The 23,602-nt window shown below is 41.1% G+C and overlaps 1 protein-coding gene across 6 annotated transcripts in view; it reads left to right on the top strand.

Moving 5' to 3' along the window:
* Positions 1-23,602, top strand: part of prx (periaxin) — a 49,029-nt gene that overhangs the window by 3,650 nt on the left and 21,777 nt on the right. For 5 of the 6 annotated variants that reach the window (XM_074641157.1, XM_074641154.1, XM_074641153.1 and 2 more), the window contains exons 2-3: positions 19,357-19,412; positions 21,287-21,394. In XM_074641157.1, the coding sequence (XP_074497258.1) occupies positions 19,357-19,412; positions 21,287-21,394 (164 nt within the window). Of the gene's footprint in view, positions 1-5,996; positions 6,244-19,356; positions 19,413-21,286; positions 21,395-23,602 lie in introns of those variants that run through there. The other variant, XM_074641156.1, reaches the window with a different exon arrangement.

Here is a 23,602-nt window from a genome sequence, read left to right as displayed (position 1 = left end):
AGCTGAAGAGTTTGAGTGATTGTCCATCTCCTTCCTCTCTGTGTGTGTGTGTGTTTGTGTGTGTGTGTGTGTGTGTGTGTGTGTGTGTGTGTGTGTGTGTGTGTGTGTGTGTGTGTGTGTGTGTGTGTGTGTGTGTTTGGAAAAACCCTTCCTCACATCTTTCTGGGGGGCTTTGTCCGACCCGTTCTGTACCCTTCCGAAACAAAGGACCACATCCCACTTACTCAGCTTCTTTTGAGCTTTCTTTATTAATTATTTTCACAATACAAGTGTAAATCTACACTAGAGAGCGTCTGACAATGTGTACCTTTATCCCCATATTTAAACAAGATCTCATCTCCCGGCTTTTCACTTTGCCTTCCAGAGCGTATAGTTCAACTATAAACTCTTCTGATTTTGAACAAACTAGTTCTAATCGAGCATAAATGATATCAACCTAATCATCCTGCTGATATGATGGCTGCTTACAGGCAGATAGTGTTCAGACCAAGCATGTTTTTCACTGTAACACGCTGCTCCAGTTTCTTGGCCCATTAAGCGCTGACGGGGTCATAGCTGCGGTCCGGCGGGACCGCGTGCCCCGTGCCAACCGAGCCGCCCATCCTCGCTCACCCGTCAACACGCCCCACCCGTCCCTCACCCTCACCCCTCTACTCCTCCTCAGTCCTCCGTTAGCTCTCCCCTGTTTGTCTCCTCACAAACAACACCTCCTTCGCAGACCCCCGTGTCTCTGCCAAGCTACCGTACGATATCATACAGTATGAGCATGTCACTGCTTCTGTTTCTGTCACTGCTATCTTTGAAGAGAAGCCTTGGTTTTAACTTGATGATGATGATACCTTTTGGTTTTCATAAAAGAGTATGTAATCCTTCACCGAGAGAAATGAGCTGCCACAACAGTGATATGCATACAGATACCTGCTCCTCTCTCTCTCTCTCCCTCCCTCCCCTGTCCGGCCCAGCCCTTGTTTCAGGGTCCCAGGCCTCCCCATATCTAAATCCTGGCTTTGTGTGGGAGCTGGAGTGCAACAATGACCATGTTAGCTGACACAGTGCTGGCTGCCTGATCTGCGCTGACAGCATCTCCCCCCCTACCGCCCCACCTCTGCACGGCTCGCTGGCAAGAGACACATCCATCGCTCTACTGTAGGGCTGTGGGCTGGATAGTGCTGTACTGGGTCCATGGGGGGGGGTTATGGGTTTGATAACGGGGGCGTTGATCTGCAGTTGAATGTGGTTTATAAAGCCCCGGGGTCTGGATAGAGGCTTAAAGGATCTGTATACCTTTGCAGGTGTTTCTACGTATTTTGGCAAATCAGACCTCTGATCAGGTTGTACTTCAGCCCAGTCGCCAGGAACAAATGTTGGCATTGTACGTTTCTGCACCAGGGATATGTTGAATGTCAACGTTTTTGGATTCGGTCAGAGCAACTAGTGCAGTACAAGGAGTGACGGACAGAGCAAGTGATGTAGTATGAGCACCGCTATTGAAAGTTACCTGGTAAAATAACGAGTATAACAAGCAAGAAAGAGGCTTGGTGGATGGGTCAAACAAACACAGGACATTTACCTAGGAGACTTTACGCTTGTCACGTAACATAACGTTACGTAAGAAAGTTTGTTGTTATTTACTTACACTCGCTACGTTGTTACTTTTTTCACGTTGTTATTTAAACACAAACCATGATGTTTTTTCTAACCTTTACCAAGTAGTTTTGTTGCCTAAACCTAACCAATCGTTTAACGTTAACCATGTGTCATTGTGCGTTCCTGTTAGCGTGATACGAGGCTGATATGAAACATATTTTTGGTTCCGAAAACATTGACATTTAACGTATCTCGTGGTTTGCTGAAACGTACAATGGCAACCTCTTTTCTGGCGACTGAATTGTGTAGTTTGGTGGAGCTATGATGAATTATGTAAGTACACCGAACTTGATGACCGAATAAGACATAAGAATGACAGAGTTGGAAGTTGACCAGCAGCATGGGAGTGCAGGGGCTGCACTGTTCATACATGCATGAACTTGATCAGTAGACTTGAAAAGCTCACATTAGTGGTTTATATCGTTGACATCAGATTGCTTATTTTGTCTGAACAACAGAAATAAAATGAGGAGTGAAATCCAGTGTGATCGCACCTTTAGAAAAGATGTAAGTCAGTGGAAGCAGCATGAGTGTGCAGAGACTTTAACATTTTTATTGATTTTTTTAGTCCACTAATTTGTCTCTCCTTTTAGCACTTCCTCACACTTGATATCAGAATTAGTTTTATTGTATCATGCTGAATATAAATCATTTTGTTCAGAGGGTTGGCTGCCAGCACCACTAACATCTGCTTTAGAGAGCTTAACTTTAGGTAATAGTCTTCATAAAAATGTAATAGACATTTCTCCCTGTTGTTAACAAGGGGTCGACTCTGCATGCAGCTTTGCTTGATACAGTTGTGTTTGGGATTTACTTTACAGTGTCAGTTAAACTCCTTTTATCCTGCTGAATTACTTCCACTGGAGTGAACGCCTCTTCACTTCATTTCACCTCAGTGAGCGTGAAATTGTGTCAGTCTTGCTTTGTACACATTAGTGCCACCTTGGATTTTTTTCTCTGGGTGGCAGGTGCTGAATGTGAGCCTATAGATACAGCATATATACGTTTAACACCTGTAGATTAAGACCCCATATTGTCCAGAATGAACCATGCAATTTACCTACTGGGATCATATAACTATAACCCCTGAGCTTCACCTGCAAAACGTCACTGAAAGACTCAGAATGACCACAAAGAGATGCAAAATGACTACTAAAAGAGACAATACGTCCACAACGAGACACAAAACAACTATAAAGAAACACAACGAGACACAAAATGACTATAAAGATGCAAAATGACTATAAAGAGATACAAAGAGACACAAAACAACTATAGAGATGCAAAATGACTATAAAGTGATGCAAAATGACTATAAAACAAGGCAAAATGTCCGCAAAGACACACGATACGACTATAAAGAGACAAAAAATTACAACAAAAAGAGGCAAAACGTCTAGAGAGAGACACAAAACAACCTTAAAGAGACGCAGAGACACAAAATGACTATAAAGAGATGCAAAATGACTACAAAACAAGGCAATATGTCCGCAAAGAGACACAATACGACTATAAAGAGACACAAAATGACTACAAAAAGAGGCAAAACATCCACAAAGAGACACAAAACAACTATGAAGACACACAAAATGGCTACAAAAAAAAGCAAAATGTCCACAAAGAGACACAAAACAACTAAAGAGATGCAAAGTGACTACAAAAGAGAGACACAAAACCACTATAAAGACACACAAAACACAAATCACAACACGTGGCCACGTCATTTGTAGTCGATTTGTGTCTCTCCCAGTCTGGGTGTTCTGCTCCTATGTGGGAGTCTTTTTCATGTCTCTGCCCAGGGAGGACTTTGGCTCGCTGTCCGGCACGTCTGAACCTTCTCATATTTACCTCGGCTTTGCAGCCAGCTGGTTTACTACAAATCATCTGTAAGTACAGGGAGGGAAACAAACCTAGACATGCACAGATATACAGACAGATACACGCTGGCACGTTGAAATGCAGACAAGCAGACAAAGACAGACACACAAACAGCCGTCGCTCCCCTGAAAGAAAACGTCACGCTTTCTCTAAAATGAGATCCAAGGCCTGCTGTTCCTATTTTAAACCATTCAAGATAAAAATAACTTCCCAACAACATCACTTGTTGGAAAGTTCATCCAAGCATCTAAAGACCGTTGGGATTTTATTAGAGTCTGTCTTCTGGTTTATTTTGGCTTCCGGGTTTGAAGTTAGATCGCTCAGCTGGGACATTGAGATCTAAACACCAACAGAGAACTCAGTGGAAAGAAAACACCGACACGTTCTCACCCACATGTCTAATGTAACACAACATGTAGCCCACCAGCGAGTGTTTCATTCATCCAAAGATCCTTCATCAGGGTGCATCGCATTTTTGGAAGCTGTCCCGTTGGTCATTTTGCATATTAAGTGATCAGAACTTAATGGCAGATCAATCACTCTGGCACTCATACAGTACATGCAAAGTCAGCAGTATACAGTTGGATAGTCGATGAGGAGGAGCATTATCCAAAGTAGAAAGGCTGACCTATGAGCTTTTATTTTATAGCCTGTAGTCTATGTTTTAAAAATTATATATCATTAAGTAAATATTGCTGATGTAGTCGGATCTATTTGTGCAACGTTCATATATCACTTTAAATTCCTCCTGGAAACAGAGAAACGAGTCTCTGTAGATATTTTCATGAGGATTGTGCTGAAGAAGAAAAAATACTTGGCCTCATCATTTAAAGGAGACATATCATGCTCATTTTTAGGTTCATACTTGTATTTTGGGTTTCTACTAGAACATGTTTACATGCTTTAATGTTCAAAAAACATATTATTTTTCTCCTACTGTCTGTCTGAATATACCTGTATTCACCCTCTGTCTGAAAGGCTCCGTTTTAGTGCCTGTCTCTTTAAGACCCGGTAGTCTAATCTTGCATGTAACATAGGAACGGGAGCCAAATCAGGAGAAGTGAAGCCAATGCAGAAGTGCCTTAAACTTGCATTCTCTCTAACAGCCAGCAGGGGGCGACTCCTCTGGTTGCAAAAAGAAGTCTGATTGTATAGAAGTCTACGAGAAAATGAGCCTACTTCTCTCTTGATTTATTACCTCAGTAAACATTGTAAACATGAGTTTATGGTTTCAATCTCTAGTTTCAAGTCTTCTTCAATACAGCATGATGTTCATTTAGTAAATTATGGTCCCATTTAGAGTCAGATAGACCATAAAGCAGGGGATGCTTTAGGGCGTGGCTACCTCGTGATTGACAGGTCGCTACCACGGCGTTGTCCGTGTTTTCGTCTTACAACTTTAACCCTTTCGCGGTGTGTTTTCAGTTCATGAAAGTTAATTATAACCTTTTTGATCGTCTAAAAATTCAGTGTTCGGTTGTACTTAGCTCCACCCTCACCTGTCACTTCTGCTGTGCATTTCAATACCCATAGTACCACTATTTAGTATGTCAGAAAAAGATTTAATATGTCCCAAAACATAATATGTCAAATGCAGTATGCCAAAAATACCAGGATGTCCTATACTACATCCGGTCGCATTTTGCAGTATGTAAGCCAGCATGCTTTTCAGGAAATTCTGACCCACAATCCTCTGCGCAACGAACATATGAGCAAGTGAGTCAAAGTTCAAGGCACAATGTTATGAAGAAGTAAGGATGTCCTAATTGCATGCATACTGCATGCAATAGTACATATTTTGTGGGGCAGCTGCAGTATGTACTAAAAGTAAAAAGAAAAAGTATGCGATTTGGAACTTAACCGTAGTTGCAAAAAAAACAAGACGGCGACTAGAGGCTTCAAAACGGCAGTCCACAAACCAATGGGTGACGTCACGGTGTCTATGTCCACTCGTTTTCTGATCGAGGCAGCCCACAAAAAAACTGACTGGGTTGTCTTATTTCACAGTTTGTGGGTTGGTAGGCACTCCAGATACCCAAATATATGTGCACAAGCACTGAGAAAGTGTTTATTTTTTCATGATGTCCCCTGTAATTAGTTTGCATTATTCAGTTTTGATTTAATTCAAGTCACCTACGAGCACAGCTTTATGTTTGTGCCTGAAAACGTCTCCTTTTGACAGAGATAATGGTGGATTTTATAAAACCATGACAAGTTTGCTGTTTGTGTTGCGACATGCTGCATGCATCTGAAAGACAGAGAGAGAAACAAGCAGTAGTCTCACCACTGAGACAGACAGTCTTCTATGTCACAAACTTTGTTATCCTCTTCTCCTCCCTCCTGTATCCTAGTCGTGCTGCCCCGCCTCTCGCTGCCCTAATATGGGGGCATCTCTCTGCCCTCTGGCCAATCAGGCAGCTGGATGCGTCCCTCCTAGAGATGCCATGGGCCTGGGCCAGGCCTGAGGTTTCAGTGAGGGGAGCAACAGGCTGGCTGGTGACAAGGGGCAAAAGGCTTTAGATAGATAGAGGGGGAAACGATTAAGAATACCAACAAGAACAAGAAGGAGAGCAACTGAGGACAGACAGGAAGTGAATGCTAGAGAGAGGGAGTCATAGGAAGATAAGGAAAGAGAGACAGGCTGAGATTTAAGCAGTGCAGGTGAAGGTCTGTCACCTTTGAACCGCTGGAGGAGGCACGCTGAGGCTGAGAGTGAAGGTAGGCTGGATGGATGTGGTTTAATAAAGTCTCACAGTGCAGTCTGCTGATATCCAACGAGGGCTCTCTGTTGCTTTGTGCGGAGAGGAAAGCAGGTGTTATAAGTCGTGGTTGGAGGGGACTGATAGCTCACTTTCTGGAGTAGCAGCAGAATTAATCTTAAATCTTCAGCAGCCATGCCTTTTGTTGCTCTGGGTCTGTACTCTGTGTCTGTATAATTTACTTTTAAATCAGCCTGAGAACTTTTTATTTTATTTTCTTGAAATATTGCTTGAACATTTGGCAGCTCAGGAGCAGCTGAGAGCTGTGCAGAAATAGTTTATGTAGCAGCCTGCAGACTCCACATTGCTGACTTGGGAGAGAATAACAATAGCGCGCTGTTTAAATGCAAAGACGGTTTTAGTAAGACAGCTGCCGCTTGTGTTTATTCCAACATGCCAGTTGCTGGTTACAAACACTTGAGTATTCACTGAGGTTTATGGTAACTATTTGCAGTGCGGCATGTCACTATGACTCCAAGTTTATAAGAGTGTTTTGTAACGTGACCTGGGTCAAATAACATTTCAAAATGTATTCGTAGCATTTATATAAACCTTTAGGTGTGCCAGATGGGTGGGGCCTCCAACACTGAACAACATTCAGAGAAAAGCAACTAAACTCTACTTTATAATAAAAGTGTCCCAATCCAAAATATGTTGAAATGGCCTCATGCAGAGCTGACAGAGCTGCTGGTGGCGGTCATTTCAAATAACCCCTGTCTGAATGTTACACACTGGCGACAGCTGCAGTGGGATGGTCACAGGATCTGTTTGCCCCCCCAACTACAGCTCCACCAGCCTGGTATGTATGTTGGCCCAAAGTGGGTACAGAGTCTGCAGTAGCCAAAACACACCCACTCTCACTGTGATGGAGGACCATCAACACATGGGTGGAACCGGGTTACATAATGCATTGGGTAGTTTTTGGGCCACGGATATTGCTGCTTACATTATATCAAATATTCTGATTTGAACTAATTTATCTTTTTCACAAGGGCGTTGCTGGTTAGGTGTTTTTCTTGCCTTCATTATCTAAACATATTCCCCTTTAGCTCCACTAGTTTAGGAGGACAGGGTTGGACTGATGCTGCTGATGATTTATTGCTTTCAACCGATTGTTTAGAGTCTAACTGGATGAAAGAGAAAACACAGACGGACAGTACTGAGCCTAAATTCAGTTAAGTCTTTTGCAATGTCAACTAAGTGGTACTGAAATTCCAGCAAACATGACAGCATTAGCACAGACAGTCAACATGCAACAGTGGTCCATGAACAATTGACTTGCAATGCAACAAAATGGGATAAATACTGTGAAGCTATTCTAAGGCAACTGTGAGGTCCATCAGATTTGTCCAGAGGGTGTCCCTGCCTAACTCAACAGTTACAGCTGATATATAACAACAGTGAGTGTGTTCATTTATTCTGTTCAGTGTTGCCAGATTGGGCTACTTTTGATAAAGTTGGGCTGGGAAAAATTGCATTGGGCTGGTAGATGAAATTTGGGCTGCTTTTGTCAAGATTTAGCGCAGAATTTTAAACATTTTTGTGGCAGCTGTAGCTCAGTGGGTTGAGCAGGTCGTCCTTTAACCGTAAGGTTGCGACGGTTGATCCCTGGTTTTTACTGTCTGCATGTCAAAGTGCCATTGAGCGAGACACTAAAACCCAAACCTACTGCTCCTAACTGCTTAGGATGGGTTAAATGCAGTCCACTCACACATATGACTCATTTAATTTGAGGAATATTTTATTGAGTTTTATTCAATGGTTGTTAGCGGTAAAGGGAGGACCTACTTACCTTGACGTAATCATCATCATTGACATTGATTTGGGACTTTGTGTATTTGGATGTTTGACTGCACTCTTTATGGGTTGCAATAGCCTACTTATCTAACATTTTATCTTTGGTTACTTAATGCAGATATGAAGCTTTGTATGCTTGGAATGTGTTTTCTATCGTGCATGTAATGGTTTTATGGGTTTACACGAGTTTCTAGATAGATTTGGGGTCTTTTGTTATTGAATTGGGCGGGAAATTTAATCTGATCTGGCAACGCTGATTCTGTTGCTGTCACACTAATCACGTCTTGTTATTAATTATAAAATAGAAGATTCTCACCCTATAGTACTGTGATTCTAGCTTAAGATCTTTTGATACATTAACTATAATAATTCCAGTTCCCTGAACAAACCTTTTATGGAAATGTATTGTATGTACAGAAGCTTGGCTGGAGATTTTAGAATCTTTTGTAGAATGTTCTGTTGTCGTACTCTCTCAGCATATTAGTGCGTGCTATTTCTGTCCACTAAAGTTGTTGATGTCTCTCCATCATAGTAATGGTCGCTGCCAAACAAACCCTCTTTACTCCAGCTTGTTTAAATGGAGGCCAGTAACTGAACGCTCCTCTAATTCTGTCGGTACAGACCGTCACAGAGATCACAGGCCTGAGTCTGATGCTACAAATAAAGTCTTAGGTGTCAAACTCTTGTGGCATCTTGTTGTCGTGGACGCTCTAAAAAACCCTAATGTGTTATTTTGAGGTGACGTGTTGCAGGAAGATGTGTAGAAAAGGCAAAAGCAGCAGGTTTGATTTGTGCTGAGAGTAAATGACGCCCAGAATGAAATGATGGATGATGATAGCAGTTTCCTGGCGACAGACTTTGGGTGGTGGTGGTGGTTTGCGGTTGTGGGTGGGGTTAATTTTAGACCAGGAAGTAGGGTCAAGAGTTGATTGGGCAGCTCAGGAGGGAGACCTCATGAGGAAACACCGCCTGACGTGCGTTCGAGGGTGAACTTCCCTCAGCGTACACAGAGAGACGAGAGGATTTTTCAGGAAGGAAGACTCATGTAAACAAATGACTCAAGAGCACATGTCGGTTCATATTTGAGTCACGATTTAAATATTCTGAAACAGAGAAATACAGTTCATAATCTGTGGCAAATTGTTCTCCTTATTAAATGCCCTCATGGTTTCTCTCACCGAGAGTATCTGTCAAGAATATCTCTGTTTCCTGTTTACATGGAGGCATTTCCTGTCCAGAGACGCCAGCGGGTGTGTCTTGTTTTGTCCATCTGATGTCTCAAATGGCCTGGAGACATGCTGGGATCTATCTCACTAATCTTGAACATTATGCTTTTATCTAAAGTGGCTCACAGCAGCAACGCTTCCTAAATGTTCAGCTCTGACGGCCCCAGTGTGAGTCCAAGCCGTGGAGGTGCTCTGTTGTTGCCACCGAACTCCACAGGCTTTCTCTCCAACTCTCCGGCTGAAGTGATGCAGCACATTTTGTCCATCCGATTATTATAATACATTCACCTCCTGAATGCCGTTTTACATTTAAGACTGTATAAGAGGTGTTGTAGCATCTAACCCTTTTTGCTTTTACACTTTTACTCTATTTCAGACACAGGTAATCAATGTTTTAATAGTAAATATTCAGTAACAAGTACATAGCGAGCAACTTGTTGCCCAATCTGTAAACTTAAAATCAGTTTCTTTGGATTCAAATACAGCATCACATCAGCAGCAGCACTGACCAGAAGTGATGGACATATTCTCTTCATCACTGGTTATTGATCTGTGATTGCTTTGCTAACAGCAGCTAGATCAGAATCACTATATCATGTTGTTGTTGGCTCTTATGAATGAACGACGACTTTCCCTATCGAAATCTAGATCTGAATTAATCTCCCATGTGGTTCCTCAGCAGTGCAACGACTTACCTAACTCCACTCGGTCAGCACAATCCCTCGCTTATGAGACAGAAAACACAAATTCTCCATGTAAATAAAATGTGGAGTATTTTAAAATGACTTTTCGGCCTAACTATACAACGCACACAAAACAGTTTTTTACAACCCCTGTCATATTCCTACTGCACAAATGGATTTCAACAGGAACACACACTAACTAACTACCAAAAGCCTGAGAGAAAAGCAATCTTTTAAGACTGCTCTTAAAATGAGGATACAGTTGCAGCAGATCTCAGGTCATCAGGCAGTTTGTTCCAGAGAACAGCAACCAGAGTGAACAAATGCACCTTCACCTGATATAGTTTGTGCATTCAGGAGACACATGCTTGAGGATCTGAGAGATCTGATTGGACTATAGCCATCTTCCAAGATGACTTAATTACCTATTATGCTCTTTCTTTGTTCATTTGCTTTGCACTTACAGTATGTGTAACTTCGTGCACCAGCAGCCTTGTGACACTCGTGTAAGGTTGAACTCAGCGGGGCCAAAAATGCTTCCCCTTGATCTACTGTGACTTGGATTGTACCTCATTTATATGTTGTTTTGGACAAAAAGCCTCTGCCAAATGAATAAATGTAAATGTCTAATCACAGTGACCTTAGTCTGCTGTGCAAAGCCTGGACGTTTAGTTTGTGATGCCCTCGGCGTAGAAAAATCCCATTTCAATCATTCCAGTGATTTAGTACTGCACTTCCATAAAGCTGTCGGACACACAAGAGACAGATTTAAAGCAGAACGGGCAAAATTGAAGCAGCTGCCTCTGTAGCCTCTAGTCGGGTCAAACTCCAAAAACACTAAAACCAACATTTCCCATAATGCAACCAATAGCATCTTTTCATTGTCTGGCAAATGCCCACGTCTTTCAAACTTCACTTCTAGCGTGTAACACTGGGGACGTGCAGGACGTTTCACTCCTCATGACAAGTAAACTGACCTTTACTGTATCTGTAAAGTTAAAGCAGCTGAGTGTCTTTCCAGAAACATGTCCCTGTTAGTTTGAATTATACACAGACCGTAGCTGTAAACAGTTCAATGCTGCAGTTACTAATAAAACATGCCTCATAAATACTGGTGAAGGAGGTGAAATTCTTTCACCTTCACTGCGTGTTGGTGTTTGGCAGAAACCCCCGAACTTCTGTGAATAATGCCACAACTATCTGAAAGGCTTCTGATAGTGGTTAAATGGGAAAATGAGCTTTGTTATTTAGGTGATCTGACCCTTTAACTGTGATCTATCTTTAATACTGTCCCTTGATTTCCATGCTTACTGTACACAGCCATTATGTGTTTGGTATTTATTGATGTTGGACACACTGTGACGGTGTTTCATTTGTCTCTGTGAAAAATTAAAGAGAATCTATGAAAGAGAGGAAGTCTCCCACTTTGCAGAGAACATATCATTCACTTGATGTTTTTACAACTACAAATTACAGCAATCTACGTCATTTCACTTTTCAGGCTCTGTTTTGTCACATCTCTGCCGTCCCCTCACGGTCCCATGACTTCCTATCATTCACAAATTCTTACATCATCACATCTGTCCGATCGTCTTTGTGCCTATGTTCCTTAAACCGATCGATTGTTGGATGCTGATCTTTAAAGATCATTACATTTTTCAGACAGACAATAAATATTGTCTTACATTTCCAGTTGATCTTTCCATATTGACTTTTAGTTGTGGCTCCATGCATGTGTATGCACGTACATATGTTGTGCTCTGGTTACCTCCATTTACACAAGTAGGTAATTGAACTGGTATATGATTCTGGGAAAGTGTGAAACAAAAGATTTACAATAAATGAAAGAAAAAACAGCAATATACTGTCGTTTTATTGATGCATGTTTGGTCTTCTACAAAATCTTCAGTGTTCCCGCTCTCACAATAAACTTGTGATTCTGATTTCTAAATTTTATTTGTCGAAGTATTTGCAGTCAGTCTTAAAACAATAGACAGATTGAAATAGATCCATTTATCTATCTAGAATCAGTTTCCCTCCTCTGGTCTTGTGATTGTCCTAAGGTTTGTGTTATGGACTCGGGCTGCCACCAATTGTGAAAAAGTGTTTTAGTATTTCCTCTGTGTGTGTTATGTAAGTACATGAGGAGAAAACCTATTTTTGTCGATATCTGGCCTCTCCTGATAATACCTCAGTCCACAAACAAATCCCAAACTCACATCCTCAGCTGTCTGTCATGTGCTGCATCACTGCTGCAGTGTGTTGGTTGTTTTCTTTGGGAGGACACCTGATGCTGGAGTCCTGCTATAACCGAGCCAACTATAACATCATTAAGTTGTCCATCTCTAATAGGATTAGAGCAGCGGGGTCAGTTTCATAAGGCTGCTGCTGCTGGAAGTCAGAGCAGGACAACAAAATCTATCACATTCCCTGACAGATGTCAGGGGTCACATCTATCAACCACACTTTTGACTGTCCTCACCAGAAAAACAACATTTGTTTAGACTCACAGATTGAACTACGGTTCTGATTTCCTGACAGGTGACTTCTTGCAGTTGTGTGAATGATGAGGAAGTAGCTTTCTGTTGCTATAAAAACAGGACAGATGGCTTTGTGTGTGACCTTGCACACACAAAGCTTTGGTGTCCCCAGGAATTATGTCCATACTGGACAAATCCGCAGATATTCGAGAAAGAGATAACCATCGGCATTGGACAGAATAAAATTTGAAACATAATCCTCGGTTTTGGATAATCGTCCAATATTGACATTGTAGTCTGATAGCGAAGGATCTCAAAACCTCGCACCTTGGCGTCACGCACCTTGGCGTCACGCCATTATAGTTACCCTCGGCGTTACTTTAGGTTGAGGCAACAAAACCACTATAGTTAGCTTTAGGAAAGTACTACACGGTTGGGCTTAAAACTACTACGTTTCTATAGTGAAAATGACACCTAATGTTGTGAACTTGGAACACAAACAGCAGTCTCCTGCACTGTAAAAAAAAAAGTGTAAAGTAACGGAAATTTTCCGGCAGCAGGGGCGCCAGAAAATGTCTGTTAAAAAACGGAAAAATACTGTCCGTTAATTAACATCAATAAACTGTAAAAAAAAAAACAGTAATTATCTTTATATAATTAGCCTTTATTACTGTAATATTACAAGAAATATTTTATTTTTAACATATATTTATAGTTAGAATAGTCATACACCGTAAATCTAAGACATTTACATATAAATCACAAATGAAACATGTAATTTTACATTGCAAAAGCCCAAATTTACATGAACTCAGAGGTTTTGCAAAAAAATCTGTATTTTTACAAGAAATATTTTTAGACTTCCATGACAACCTTTTCTTCTAACATACATTAATTGTTAAAATAGAGTCATAAACCTTTAAAAAAACAGAATAATTATCTTTAAAAAGGATCAAGAAAAGCTTAAATACAGATAATTACGATTGTGATTACAAAAAATACTGTAAATCTAAGACCATTTACACATAAATCACAAATGAAACATGTAATTTTTACATTTATTTTCTGTCATTTCTGTCATGTCTTGAAAAAAACTGTAAAAAAAAAAATGTACAGTGTGGATGAAAGCCTTGTGTTCTCACACATCTCGTTCAGCATAATCCAAATCTCATTTATCCCGTCATATGCTCACTACTTCCTAAACACAATCATCTTCACTAAAACCGTAATATCTAAAAAACTTCCGCATAAACTGTCTCAGTCTCAGTTTGCTGTCCCATTTACCCATTTACTATATTTTTGAATTCTCAGTTCACCGTGGAGGTGTGAGAGAAAAACAGTTTTCTCCAAGAATTCAAGGTAACTCGGGGTGAGCAGTTGTTGAAGGTCATTTTGGGGGGTGAAAGTATTCCTTTAAGCTCTTTTCCACTCTATGACCTCACCAACAAACCCGCCTGCATTATTAAATCTACTCACGACAACTTAATCCAGCTCCAGTTAGATAAACTGCAGAGTGGCTGACAGCACCAACGAGCTCTTCAGCTTTCTGTCTCTGATCTTCACATTCAGAGCCCATCGTGAGAGCAGTCAGCCAGCAAGAACTCAGACTCCATGTAGCAGCTGCCTTGGATCATATTAGCAGGGTGCTCTGCGTCTTTACTACACGATTATTCATTTGAATTCATGAATAGAATCTCTGGGAAATAATGTGACATTTAATTAGTTTGGCTAGGAGCGTGCAGCATTTGTTTGTGGCTTTCGTCACTTGTTTACTTTTTAGTTCTTCATTTATTTTTCCTTTGAGGTGAAAACTGCTTTCCACAAGCCTTTTTTGATGGTTTTACATAATTTGGTCAAAGACGAGCCTTCTTTGATTTAGTTGAGCCGGGCATGTGAGGGCATGGTCAACCAACACGTTCTCATACCAACTCATCGCTTTGTCACACCCCTTGGCGTCACTTTAGGTTTAGGCAACAAAACCACTTAGTTAGGTTTAGGAAAATACTACCCGGTTGGGCTTAAAACGACTATGTTTGTGCAGTGAAAATGTGACTTCACATTGTGAACAAACAGCTTATAGTATAGCGTGAAAGTGAAACTTAACGCACGGGACATAAACAGCGGTCTCCTGGATGAAAGCTTTGTTTGTTGGACTCGTCCACCAACCCGCCTGCCCGCCCTGCGTGTGTCTTTTTGCCCTTTAAAGCTACGTCACCACAGTCACTCCTAGCACACTTTCTCTGAGGGTTTACTGGGTTTACATTGTAGTTAATGGAACACGGTGTGTCTCATACTGGAGCTAAAGGGTGCCGTGTGTGGCGGTATCACACGCCAACGGCCGTGACAAAGCCTCGGTATTTGACGCCCTTGGAATAAGAACGGGCGTGGTCAACAGTAGGAATTGATTTACGGGGACTGGAATATATGCATATGCTCTTTCAAATAAAGTTATAGGACCAGTTGTCAAAGAAAATGTGAATTAATTCAACTCGTCTGTAAAGACATTTCAGTTTCCCTTTAAAGTTTGATAAAACCTGTAGTTTGATTCCCTCTCCGTATGTCCCACGTATATTACATTAAGACAGGACGGCTGTTGCGACCTGCACACGCTTCCCAGTAAGATGGAGCGAGATACAGAATCCCCACTATTACATATTTCTACCACATGCTGATTGGGGCAGTCATCAGGCGTGTGGAGGCCTGCAGATGTGTGAGTGTGATCTATAATAAGACTGGGCTGGGAGGCATTTCAAATCTTCACCACCTCCTCCTCCGCCTCCTCTACCATTCCTCCATTCCTGTTCTCCGTTCAGGGAGTGCCACCTCCTCCACCTGCTGCCGTCTGTCTGTCACACAGAGCTGCCGTTTAAAGCTGCTGTCAGGTGCACAAGTCGAACTGTAGCTGGTAATCATAGCTTTACTCAAACTGAAATATTCAGTTTTTCTCTAGAGGACGATAAACTCAGAGCTCAGGAAACTTTCCATTTTGATTTTATAAAAGATGTTTTTGAACTGAAATTTTTGCTTTTTGTGGATGCAAAATTTGCAGAAGACAACGTTGTCATCCTGCACATCACTGTCACTGTCTAGTGGTCGCACCTGTTGTTGCTGCTGCACCTGATACGATGACAGTCAGTCAGCACAAAGATAATAGTTAGAAAGCCTGGATCTCAACACGGTGCGCTGAACATCTCTGTTTGACGAGTATGTGACCAGTTTGTGTGCTAGTCTAACAAAAGAATATCTAAACTATGTAAGATTTAGTGTTTAAAATGAGCTGAATTATCTGTACTTTTTAAAAATGCACCAGAATCTGATCATTATATATCACACAGACCGTTCATTTGTACCATTTTTCGCTTGTAGACATAATTAATTTTGAAATGAAATGTCGGGAGAGTAAAAACATCTAGTTGTGGATGTGCTCAGTGTCGAAAAATTAGATTGTTATAATATAGTTACAGGTACAATGAGTAGGATTGTCCTAAACAAAACAATGTATAGACTCAAAAATAATCCCTGTCAATCACCCCTTCTGAGCCACTAGAAGTGTGTGTTGGTGTCTGTAACTGCAGAGACTCTTCAGCCCTCTGCCTGGATATTGTTATTTTAATCCTAGCATCCTAGAGGAAGCTGCGAAGATTGCAGACATATTTGAGAAAAGAAACGCAACTATAGCGAGGCGAAACAAGAGTGAATCTAGGTTTGGCTTTCACCCTCGTTGAGCCGGGGAGGAGGGCCGACGTTGAATGTTTAATTCACAATCCGCAACCGACAACTCCTACTCATTGTGCCTTTACTTGTCTTACAATAACATCAAATAAATTTTAAAAATATTATGGTCTCAACATGAGGGCCACTATATGTTATATTATATCTCATTATCACTGTAGCAGTCAGTGATCTACCAGGAGCTCAGGGATAGCTCTGATGTCTCCGTTCTCATCACTTAAGAGCGTATCACTTGTGTAAAGGGTCCATCTCTCCTAAACTTGTTCTACTCCCTGAATGTCCGTCCCTCCTCATCTGTGACTGATACACTGACGACTGGGCAGCAGTGAATGTGTGTTATGTGTTCTTGTGACCTGCTTAGACATTAGATACCTCCAACCCACCCAAACAGGCACGACATCCACGCCGACACTCGACACGTCCCAACACACAGATGGGCTTTCTTCCTTTGCACACACACACACACACACACACACACACACACACACACACACACACACACACACACACACACACATAGCTCAGCTAAGGCAGTTAAAAAAGTGATCACATGAAGGCAGGACTGTGAGGAATGGGATTACTGGAGGCCACTGTGACAGAAAGCAAAGTGATTCCTAGCAGAGTTATGATGGACTGATGGTGTAACTTAGCAGGAGAGGAGCTTCTACACATTCAGTAAACTCTTCACTTAAATCAATGACTTCTTTAGATAATGAAGTTTTAAAAAACAGACCAGGCTCTGCCAAGGAGCTGCTGTCTGCATAGTAGCCAACCAAGTTACTGTGGATGTAGCTCTCAAAGCTGGTCTTTCATTCTCACCACATCATAGTTGTTCAGAAGAGCGACAGAGGACTTTAGCCATCTTTTAATACGACACATCTATTCAGGCATTGTACCAGTTAATGTGGGTTTTTTATTGGTGCTACAATCACTTGGCTTCGTTGGTTCCTGCTGGCTTCCTTGCTGCTTGTATAGCTCGCATCATCTCTCTGTGTTGACTGGTGGATGGATATCAAATGTCTTTGAAAACAGTTGCCAGCCTGGCAACCTTAAATGTCTGAGTGGACATCAGACGTCAGGAAGGTAGCCATGGAATCTGGGCAGCAGTCTCGTCCTGGTCTAGTCCACTTAACTGGATTTGGCGGCACCAATTGGATCCCAGCTTTAGCCTAATCAGTGTTTAAAGACAGAAAGAAACTTAACTTGCACATCTTTGCAGCAGCTCTCTGGGTATCCGTCTTTGTTGGCGCTCTTTAGGGGAAACAGTTTACTATTTGTCTCCTGGCCTCATTTTAATCAACTGGTTTCACCTGTTTCACTGGATTTTCTACTGGTTTCTGCTCTCAAGACACAAATAGCTGCTGCATATAAACTACTCTTTCTGCTCCTTCGTCCTCATCTCTTCACCATTTCAGAGCTCTTTCTGTTTCTGTTTCTGTCATTCAGCTGTACTTTAACCTTAACACACACATTTAGTAGATATTAGGGCTGTGCATTAGCAAGAATCTGGCGATACGTATCATGATACAAGGGTTAAGATGCAATATATTACGATACTGTAAGCAAGGCAAAATATTGCAATTGTTAAAATGTCATTTTTTAGGAAAATTGTCATAGTATAAAAGGATACACCACCATATGCATATATGCATAAAATCTGAGTAAAAACAAAGGTTACTTTTTTATGCAGTGGGATCTGCATTTGCATTCATCAGTCTCTGTAACAGCCAACATCATAGCACTACTTTGAGAGCATCTTTGAATGTCTTTGCAAATGATATAAAGTATTGACTAAGTTAATCTTTGCATGCAAACTATTAATTAGAAATCGATTTATTGTTTTTGAGAATCTATACAGTATCACAAATCATAGTATTGTGATACTTAATTTTTGATATTTTCTTACACCCCTAGTTGATATATTGCTATAATAATGCCTATAAAATGTGTGTGTTACTCATGTAGTCTAGTTACATTTTTGGTTATTATTGCAATGCAACTACGGTCATGAATGTTTTGGGGCAGTTCGAGTAGTCAAGTCAATTTGATTTATATAACTCAATATCACAAATCACAAATTGGCTACGACACCCTCTGTCCTTTTCGACCCTCGCTCCGGATAAGGACAAAAATTCCCCAACAAACCCCCCTAAGCAGGGGAGCAACAGAGGAGGGATCCCTCTCCAACGATGGACTGGCGTGCAATAGATGTCGTGTGTACAGAGTAGTACCATTTGTTTCCTAAAACTGTTTGAGTGGAGCGTTTGGATGGTTTGGGCTCGGGTAGCCGGTGCAGAGGCCCGACCGAGACTATGGAAAGAATCTAAAGACTGCCGTCCCTGAAGCTTCAGACTGACCTCCGTGACACACACCGTCCACATGCACGAGCCCGCCATGAACACCTGATGCTACACCTTCTTAAGAATGCTACCGGAGCTAATTTACTGTAACATGATACAGTCCTGCATATAGACTGTGTATATTAAATGTCCACTGAAACTTCATGTATTGAAATTGTTCCTTTTGTAGGACATAACTTCAGAGACGTGTGTGAAACGGATGCTCATATCTTTTCATACTCTACAGTATGTGTGCACGCACGCAGTGAGAGCTAAAGATGCCATATAAACTTATCCCAGGTTAAAATGTCTGAAGCAAAAGTGGAACAGTTTTAGAAGTATATCAATCACTCTATTTAAAAAAAAAGGATACTGATACTCCTCAGATAATGTTCATTATTTCCCAAAGTTTGAGAAATGAGTTATTGGGATACAGAATCATAGGCAACACAAAGGCAGAGTAAACAAATAATGTAGAAAATGGTAAAATTAACACACTTTGTATAAGAAAAAGAGATAAAACAAATAAGCAAAATGATCCGTGTGCATCTCTAAAGTCTCTTTAACGCATTATAGTATCAACTTTTCCTTTTTCTATGTGCCTCATTTCTGTTTTGTTTAAAGCAGTTTGAGGTTATTGGACAGTTTAAATTGAATCTCTGTTTATGTGCTTTTATCTACAGGACAGTCCGTTAAATTCATTCAGCCACTCTCGTGCAATATGATGTAAAACCTATAAGAATTAATGAATGCACTTCATTGTCCTCATAATTGAACTAGATAAGCACCGAGCTGTTGTTTTCGTTCTGTTTCAGACTCTGACAGAGACCAAGAGGACAGCCATGTTTACAGCCAGACCAGAGACTCAGCCGTAAGTAAACACAGACCTCCTTCTGCTCATGCAAATACATGAAACCCACCATGCTACTGTTGTTGTTCTTTATCGAGAGCCATAACATTTAAGTGAGGCCTTTAAAAAATGGAATAATGACGACATGATCAACATGACGAACTACAACAGTCAAGCAGTCTACATCAGTATTCAGTGAGAAAGAGATGGTACGTGTTTTATTTCTGTGTTGTCCAGCCCTTTTAAAAGCACCATCTGTCCTCCACTCAATAATAACACGCTGCACTTCTGCTCTCAATATGTAGACGACACTTGAACTCAGTGGAGCGACTCTTTCACGGGATTGTGGTTTGATGACTGAAGTCAGTGTCGACAGATGTTACCGTTTGTTTTCCTGCACAAGAACTGACTTCACTGTGCTCTAAACTAATGTGTTTAAATTGCATGCATTATTACACTTATTATACTTTATGAAGAGAGTTGTATATTTTGTTTTATTGTGTACTTAACCTCATGTACGGGATACTAAATCTTTCTTGCTTCATGTTCAGTGTTCGCTGGCTGCTGAGTATGTGTTGGTAGATTATTACAGTCAGTGTGCTTTTATCGATTTCCACACAGTAACTGGTCTGTGTGCCAGAAAGGATTCAAAATGAGAAGAGATATTTGGTTGTCAAAAACCATAAAAGGAATAAGTAGCTCTCTCTTTTAGGAATTCAGCTCACAATCTGCACCGGATATGTGTGCTGTAGTTGGTGAAGTGTCAGAGGTCACAGCAGCCTGACAACAGGTGAAGAGCTAACACAGGATGTTTTTACAACATTAACCATGTGAGAGTTTATGAAGCAAGTATAGAGGAAGGAGATACGGGAGGCTGGGACACGACATGTTTCCTCCAGAAACGAGGTAAGAGGGAAAAGAACCAAAAGTCAGTTTATGAAACGAATCCAGCGGAGAAACTCTGTTGCCGTCAGGGAACAAAAACACACATATTACAAATACAAACACATGATATTAACGATAGTAAAGCTTCTGGATGATCTATATTATTATATAGATTTAGAGCTGCAAAGATTAATCGATTAGTTGTCAACTAAGCTTCTTAAATGTGAATATGTTCTGGTTTCTTTACTCCTCTGTGACAGTAAACTGAATATCTTTGAGTTGTGATCAAAACAAGACATTTGAAGACGTCATTTTAGGCTTCTTTAGGAAACACTGATCAACATTTTCACCATTTTCTGATATTTAATAGACCAAACAACTAATCAATTAATTGAGAAAATAATCAACAGATTAATCGATAATGAAAATAATCATTATTTGCAGCCCTACGTAGATGAAATTAAATAATCATCAGGAGAGAAAATACTAAATTTCCCTTCCTGAGAAGCCTGCTTCAGTGAGAGAACTGAAATCATGAAGTAGCAGAGAAAGTTAAATTAGAAGAAACAAGTGGATGATGAAGAGTTGCACTTCATCATGTTGTTACTGCCTCTCTGCTCTGACTGAAGTTTGACTACATCCTCAACGCATGATCAGCATCCAGAGTACCTCAGAGTACCTCAGAGTACAACAAACCCACAGCTTGTATTCCCTTTCTAAGCTGCCTGAGCCTCACATGCACACTGTAGCATATATTCAAGCCTGGCAGCCTGCAGCTTCTCAGCACAACCACTTTTCTTTGGTTGCTTCACTGGAGCCGAGAATGTCGGTGGTTGTTGAAATAAATTCACATCCGCCGTCCCCCCATGTGCTTTAGATTGTCCCAGGCGAAGCCGCCATGGAGGCTCAGATAATCTTGTTAGTCGAGTTAAAGGTAAAAGCAGACTGGAAAACTGCTGCTGCATGAATATCTCAGAGTGACTTAACACCATCTTCTTCTGTGTGGGCAGGTAAAAGACAAGAGGCGGTCGCCCCCCTCCAACAGATCCCCCTCCGCCCAACAACGCAACCCTCCCCACAGCGGCTCCACAGACGAACAGGAGAGCCCCGAGAGAGTGGTGAGACACACACACACACACACACCTACCTGCATTAAAACACTACTAAGATGCACAAACAGTGACACACACACACACACACAAGGGATCCCATTTCCACATACATGAATCTGCAGAGTGTGTCCATAAAGGATTAGGCTATAGAAATACGCTGGTGATGCTCCGGAGTCTCAGGAAGAAAAACCAACAAAATAAAATTCCAGGTCAAATGATTTTCCAGTTTTGAACTTAAAGGGTCTCTATTCGATATCCAGAGCATTAATATAGCAGCAAACAACTTGCTATGTAAAGATATAGTGGAATATAACCTGATATCACGCCAAGGCGCGTAATAGACCAGCCTATCCACCAGAGGATTACGCATCAGTGTCCCCCAGAGACGTGAATATTACACATCTGTATTAATGTGCAGTACCAGCAGGGGGCAACAAAACCACTTAGTTAGGTTAAGGGAAAACGTCATGGTTGGGCTTGAAATAAGTACGGAAACTAAGTAAAACATGTACGAAAACGTTACTTCAGTACGGAAAACCCGTGACAACCATCATGTGACGACTGTCACTACCGTCAGACTCGGCTGAGGAATAATGTCTATTTGAGCAGAGAATGAAGTCGCTTCAGAGCTTCTCTGTGCCGGGCCGGCTGTGCACGCCTTTTAGTGCATGTGAGCGTGCCCTACTGGCTCGCTCACGGCCGCCGCTCTGCACTGCTATTATATGGCGGTTTCAGCTGATAACGCCGTCGGACCGACGGAGTGTCGTCGTGGAAGTATAGCGCCCATCCTCTGGTCCCCCCTGCCCCCCTACACGTTAACACTGTTATCTCTGTCAGCACTGTTTACGGTGTTTTCACTGTTAGCGCTGTTAGCACCATCAGCTGCAAGCCGCCGGCTGGCAATAGAAATGCTTCCAATTGATTGATACCATTATCTCTAACACTGTAATAATACACTGACTTTTGGAAAGAAAGGGAATAAGCCTATTTCCCAACATGCCGAACTATTCCTTTAATTCTGACAAGAAAAGCTTTGTTCTTACTGATGTCATCATCACTGTAAAATAGTAAAAATGATTGAAGGGTGAAGAGCTCAGTTCAGTTTACCTTACATGTACCTGGATGCTCCTGGTTTCCGCTGCCACAGTGATTTGAGACATTAACGTCAAGACCTTCAAAACTCCAGTCACATACGGAAAATGCAAAAAAAAAATGTAGCTTCTTTGTTATATCCGGATATATTTGGAAAGGGGAACGCAGCATTGTGACTGACATCGTGACCCCAGCAGGCAGGCCCATACAGACGGGATCACAATAGTCCAGCCCCGATCTGCTGAGGTCATTGTCCAGCACATAAACAACCTTTCATTTCTGCCAGCTCAGCACGGATGACAGTGGCGGCCTTTTCACGCCGCAGCAGCAGGTGACCGCCAGCTGCTGGTTGCAAAGTCGACAACAAAAACCATCTGAACGTGGCAGATCTGAAACCAGCTGCAGGTGTCGGTGTAAACACTCCCGACCCACATTCATGGACTCAAAAGTAGCACGTTAGCACTTTAAGAGTTTTAGTGAAACAAAGCTGGTTTCCAACAGAAATGTCAGTGTAGCTAACAGACATGTTAAAACAGCAGAAGCTGAGGGCTGAAAGGAAACGACCACAACATCTGTAATAACTATACATTCATATACACATTTCCTGTTTACATAATACACCATCACCATAGTGTGATACTACTGATTACATGGTTGCCTGAATGTCTTTTTTATAAGTGCCATAATTAAATTTTGTGGACATTTTATAACATTAAATACATTTAATTTATAGTAAATGGCTTTACAAAGATCTCTGAATATATAAATATGAATAAATATAAACCTCACTCAATGTCTTGCCTTAGAGAAAGTAAGTTGTTAAAACTACCCATTTTACATGTAATATTATGCCTCCTATATCCATTTAATTTATTTTTGATTTATTTATATCCCTTTTTCCATTTTTTTATTTTTTTTTCTCTCTTTAATTATTGTTATTATTATTATTCAATATTTTATTTAGGATATTTATTTACTTGGTTTACTAAATAATGCCTGTGTGAATTTTATTATTGCTTTATTGCACCACGCTGTAAATTGACTTTTGAATTAAATTAAGAATAATAAGAAACTTGCAAAATGCATAATACAGCTCGAAGTGCATTATAAAAGAAAAAGAAA

The sequence above is a fragment of the Sebastes fasciatus genome, chromosome 7, assembly GCF_043250625.1.
Source record: "Sebastes fasciatus isolate fSebFas1 chromosome 7, fSebFas1.pri, whole genome shotgun sequence".
In the NCBI taxonomy this organism is placed as follows: Eukaryota; Metazoa; Chordata; class Actinopteri; order Perciformes; family Sebastidae; genus Sebastes; species Sebastes fasciatus.
The sequence above is the reverse complement of the archived record's forward strand: the minus strand, read 5'-3'. Positions and strand labels throughout refer to the sequence as shown.